The sequence below is a fragment of the Salmo salar genome, chromosome 21, assembly GCF_965601325.2.
Source record: "Salmo salar chromosome 21, fSalSal1, whole genome shotgun sequence".
NCBI classification, from domain to species: Eukaryota; Metazoa; Chordata; class Actinopteri; order Salmoniformes; family Salmonidae; genus Salmo; species Salmo salar.
In genome coordinates this window covers 41,668,654-41,674,653 of record NC_138311.1, presented here as the reverse complement: position 1 = coordinate 41,674,653, position 6,000 = coordinate 41,668,654, and the positions used below count along the sequence as shown (strand labels likewise).

General features: G+C 43.5%; 1 protein-coding gene across 1 annotated transcript in view; it reads right to left on the bottom strand.

The window, feature by feature from the left end:
• Window positions 1-1,998: 1,998 nt before the first annotated feature.
• slc49a4 (solute carrier family 49 member 4) overlaps window positions 1,999-6,000 on the bottom strand; it is a 72,505-nt gene continuing 68,503 nt past the window's right edge. Inside the window, exon 9 of the mRNA XM_014165388.3 lies at window positions 1,999-4,188. Within this exon, the coding sequence (XP_014020863.1) occupies window positions 4,073-4,188 (116 nt within the window). The 3' untranslated portion in view covers window positions 1,999-4,072. The remainder of the gene's footprint in view (window positions 4,189-6,000) is intronic.

Genomic DNA, 6,000 nt, shown 5'->3' with positions numbered 1-6,000 from the left:
ACTGGTGGACCAGGGTTGGGAAACACAGTCCTATAGCAGGGCTATTCAATTCCGGTCCTGGAGGGCCGAAACATTTCTGGTTTTGGATTTTTGTATGGTCTTTCAAAGAACCATCCCTCTTATGGTTCTTCAGGGACGCTAAAATGGCCCCCCTATGGCATCGCTCTCAAGAACCTTATTTGGTTCCAACTAGCATCTTTGATTTTAAGAGTGTGGTGTGTGTGTGCATTTGTGCATGCGTACACCTCTAAGTCACTCATGATGGATATTCCACCTAGGATCCAGCTGTAATGCAGCTCATAGTTTCAGCCCCTAAACCCATCCCTCCTAATCAACACTACAGCCCAGTAATACAGTATGTATAAGATAAGACAATTTAAAAAAGGAACCATTTGAAAGTGCAGACAGTTTTTCATAATCCAGGGTTTTCAGTTAGGACACATAGCAAAGGAAGTCCCAAGAAGACTGAGGCACAGGAGACTTGCCTGCCAAGAATGGAGGGAAGCAAAGCGGTCTTCTTCATAAAACCTGGGAAAAAACAACCAATTTAAAAGGAACCCAGCATGGAGATGTAAAGGGTGGCAGTTGGAATGGAAAAGATAAAAATGTCACCTGGAGAGACAGGGAGGCCTATTTTCTACCAGCATCCATTCAGTCTCATAGTCTACGACAGACAGCGGAACAACAACGACGGAAACAAAAGACAGACAGAGAGAACAAAGCCAAACAGAAAATCACTAAATTGCTTGTCAGAAAATGAAAACTATTGTTTCCAACAGGCTGCTCTGTTCCCAAGAGACCTGCCGTCAATGACAAAGACAAATGTGTGTGTCAAAGACAAGTCTATCTGTGGTGGCGAAGGCTGGATTCATAACAAGTGGAAGAAATTGTTGACTGCTTTTGAAAGCAGTTAAACAGGCCAATTGTTGTTTTGTTATCCTGAACAATTGAAAGTGTATGTATCATTGCCTATCACTCTCTGACAAGAAAACATGGTGGCTCTATTTTTATCAACTTTCCACTTAGAAGTAAGTAGAGTTAGGGCTCTATTCAATCTGTCAAGATGAAGCGTTACAGATTCTGTGATAGAAATGTAAAGGTGATTTCCGAATGAGCCGACATGTTTACCGTGAATGAGCCGACATGTTTACCGTGAATGAGCCGACATGTTTACCGTGAATGAGCCGACATGTTTACCGTGAATGAGCCGACATGTTTACCGTGAATGCAGTCTCCGCTAAAGCAGGGAACATCGTCTTTAAATGTAAATGAACTTCTGCAATGCGGATTGAATAGAGCCCTTAAGTGCACTGCTTCTGAGCCAACTACACTACACTACAGTAGAAGACTAGTCTTGCTCTCTGCACTGTTGCAATGAACTGCAATCCAACTACCCTGAAAGCGAAATACTTGTGCATATGACTGACAGAGCAGGGTTTCCCAAACTCTCTATCCCCGACCGGTGAACGTTTTGGTTTTTGGACGAATGCTGGAGTACTATTACATTCCAGTTCATCCCCTGGGTCATGAACGTTGTGTATGCCGTGTTCGGATCCAGGCTAAGGCACACCCAAACAAATGCTTATCCAAACCATGAGACTAGTGCTTGTCCGGGCCACAACAAAAACATTTACTGAGGTACTGGACATGGGAAACACTGTTCTAGGGGGTATAGGGGTCTTTATGGACTTTACAACACTGAGGTAATGTATGTTGATTTGTTTCATTAACTGGAAATGGGAGCTAACATTTCCTGGTAGGAAAAGTGAAATGTCCTCAGAGCACTGGACTGTGCTTTACACACAGTAGATACAGGGATATGTGTGAGAATGTTACAGCCCTGCCAGAACAACCGAATAACATAGCATGTATGTTCCTCCATAACTACAGTATTGAGAAATATTATCCTGTAGTTTTTTTTTGTTTTTTTACTTTCAAAACATCCAGGTCTACAGTTAGTTGTGAAACTGAAAATGAAGGGGAGGAGACGAGTGGATATATTTTTTCAAAATGTATTTTTAATAAGGTGCTTAAAATCTCACATACATTAGTTTTTGGTTTCACAGAACAAGGATAAGAACATCTATACCCCCAACCCAGGAACTCATGATTAGCAGTGTAATGTAAACGTGTTTCACTACTGTACACATACAAACTACATCATCGACACAGTGTGGGTGGGGACAGAATGCACAGATCACAGGTAATTAAGGCAACATGTCACAAGGTATTGAAGGTAAAGAGCATAGAGATAAAACAAAGTGTTCTATCACTATGGTAACAAGAAAAATAACCCTTCTCTACACAGAGTGTAAAACAAGGAGTAAAGGAAAGGCAAGCTTTTTAGGACATACATTATACCCCGAAGAAAACAGAACTTTTTCCACAGACAGTGCCGTACAGCTGAGTGACTGGGAACTGACAACCCCTTGTACATAGGTTGTCAGTTCCCAGTTGCACCTTGCGGATGAGTGATTAGGTGACAAGGTCAGGGGGTGTGCTAGACCTGTCACTCCACACTCTGTGCCGAGTTTGTTCCGTGTTATTCCTGTCTTTTCTGTTGGATGTCAGTTTTCTGAGCGTCTGTTAAGCGTCTGTTTTGTCTTTGGTGGGAAGCATCACCACCAACTCCATGCATGCCAGGGAAAGAGCTGCTAACAGAACCACTCCCTATTTTGTCAGTGTCCTCAGCACAGCGCTCCCTGCTGGTGAACGTTGTGCATTACATGTAGGCCAGCTTCCTGGTTATGTTATGTGGCTCCATTACCACATTTCCATACAGAATCAGCCACGTCTCAGCTGGGCAACAGAAAGCAGTATTCCCATATTTCATTATAGAGTCTCTGTATTTGTCTCTGTTACTGTTATCAAGTGTGTTAGTGTTCTGATCCCTCAATAAATAAATATCTGGAATAATAACAGACATGTCTACTGAGGAATATATATTAAAATAAAATGCATTGCCTAGTTGAAATTTGAAAAAATCTCCCACATATTATAACAAACTAAGAAAATAATATTTGAGAACAACTTCTAAAATGTCTGCATAATAACCAACTCGGAAACAAAATGGCTGACTCCTGTAGTCAGTTTCTTTAACAAAGCTGAAAGGTCACAATGGGGAAACTGCTACTTCCTACTTCCTCATTATCAACTGCTAATGAAAACGGATCGTCTCATTATACCATGAGACCTGCACAGCAGAGCCTTGAAATACAGAGAGTTCCGACTTATCATGCCGAGAGAGACACTCAATGGGGCTCATTCAATCACGGCCCACGACACTGGCAGGGACCAATCAATTCAATAGGGAGATTTAAAAAATATAGAAATGCAGGAGGGGAGGAAGGGTTTGTCATTATCAGTCTTGCATAATATTCCTTTAGAGAGAGGGTGGGGTTTAAAAAAGGGAGATCATATGTCACTATTAAACGACAGGTACACAGGTCATTTGCAGAACAGCTCAGTTTGACAGTTTCCCCCCTGCCATTCATAACCAGCAATTATGAGTGACACTAAAACTCTATGCGGTCCCTTGTTAGAATAGACGGGCATGGTGGGGCCTGTTGATTGGCTGCTAGAGCTCCTCAGCCAATCAGGCCTCTCCTTCCTGATTAAAACCAGAGAACAGCCAGGTCACCTGCCACAGAGTGCCTCTTTAGACATTACTTCTGTAAACAACAACAGTCCCTCATCATGCCATGACCGGGTAAAAAAAACAACGGTTCAACTGTAATTTGAACTTCACACTATGAAAAAGACGATGCTGCATCTGAGGACCAGGCCAGCAGGCCAAACAGTCCCTTACAGTTAACATTAAGGACTAACTGTCTGAGGCCCTTGGCTCTTCAGCTCTTCTCATTGGCTACATGAAAATCACAATGCCTCAACGACCTCCGTTATATAACACATTTACAACTACAGTTAGTTAAAATTAATAAAGGGTAAAAAAAAGAGCGCTAGGTTGGACTTCCTATATCGCTTATTTCTTCTTCTCTTCTTTGTGCAATGTTTTTTAGCACTGTTCCAGTCTTTGTTTCCCTCTTGGTTCAGTTTTTTTGTGTGTTGTCTGTCAGACTGAGACAAAGACGTCGAGGTAGAGGCGGTCGTAAGATTCCCTGAAGAAGAGGATGAGGACCAGGCTGAAGGCACAGGAGCCCGTCAGACACCAGTTCAGCCACGACAACTCTGAGGAGACGGGGAGAAGAGAAGAGGGGGAAAAGGAACATTATTTGTTGGTAAATCTTTGTTGAAGGTCACTCATCTGTATCTCTCTACACACTGCTGGCAAGTCATCATCGGTACACTATTGTTCATCAACATCAAAATGGACTTTATAACAGATGTCAAGAACAACCAATCACTTAGTTCAAGTATTGACTTCGTTACTGTGTATAAACCGATGCCAGAAACCAATGACACACAATAGTATAATGTGATGAAGTTATTTATGCCCATTACCTCAGAACAAGCCCTAATCACACAATATAACCTAGAGTGTGAATGATTTAGGAATTAGCTGAACTAAATAATGTAAGTTATGTAAGTAATAGCACATTTTCCTCTTCAGCATTGACCTAAACTTGAACCTCAAAGAGTTTCTTTCCCCCCCCCTGTTTTCCTGTTCAAGCTCAGGTGGCCCTCAGCAGACCTGTAATGAAGAGGTTATGGAAGGCCAGGTGGAGAGTGCATATATCTTGACTCGCACATTACTTCCTGTTACTGCCCCAGGAAAACAATCGATAGGTCTCCCGCTCAGATATAGTTAGCTGCACAATACTAGGCATTCCCTCTAACATGATGTAGAGGTGTGGGTGAGAGAGAAAGAGAGGGATTGGGGTGCCCAGCATCCCCATCACTAAGAGGGGAACCACACGGCCTGATAAGGGAGAAGATGAAAGGCCTCCAGCAGCTAGATAGCCCTGATAAAGGACCAGCAGGAACCAGCAATACTAAATATAGAGAAATTAGATCAAAACACACTGACCCCTGGGGACTAAATGTTTATTTTTATCAAACCTTTATTTAACTAGGCAAGTCAGTTAAGAACAAATTCTTATTTACAATGATGGCCTACTGGGGAACAGTGGGTTAACTGCATAGTTCAGGGGCAGAACGACAGGTTTTTACCTTGTCAGCTCGGGGATTCGATCCAGCAACCTTTCAATTACTGGCCCAACGCTCTAACCACTAGGTTACCTGCCGCCCCGACTAAGCAGAGCATGCATCTTAACTCCCCCTGCAGAGCATTTCAATTTCAGAAGGCCGGTCCAATAATGCAGTTGATCAATTGCCCCTGAAGTGAGAGGCTCAATCAAAGGGTAAAAAGTGAGAATCAGGCTAGGTCAGCTGTTTGGCCTGTTTGGGTAAATTCTATGATTTGGCCCTCCACCAAATCTCTGAGTGAGTCAGCCAGGAAGGATCCAGCACTCCACCAGGATAAGGTGAAGGAGACATGGGTGCATCACACACAGGATAAACAAAGCTGTCATTTTCTGGCTTATTCTTTCACATATGGTGGCTGCCTACACCTACAGGGGTACCCAGAGAACATTCAGAGCACCAGAGGGGGAGGGGACATAGGGCTGAGTTAGAGAGGAGGAGGCTCCTCCTTGGGATAAGGGGAAGAACACTTTTTCTTGCTTATTATTTCATTTATTGTGTCTCCACTACCGGGAAAAATAACATTGGAGCCTCTTCCTAAAGCAAAGAGAGAGAGAACATCTGTGGGTCCAGAGCTCAGTAGAGAGAGAGAGAGAGAGAGCATCTGTGGGTCCAGAACTCAGTGGACACAGAGAGAGAGAACATCTGTGGGTCCAGAGCTCAGTGGACACAGAGAGAGAGAACATCTGTGGGTCCAGAGCTCAGTGGACACAGAGAGAGAGAACATCTGTGGGTCCAGAGCTCAGTGGACAGAGAGAGAGAGAACATCTGTGGGTCCAGAGCTCAGTGGACAGAGAGAGAGAACATCTGTGGGTCCAGAGCTCAGTGGACAGAGGG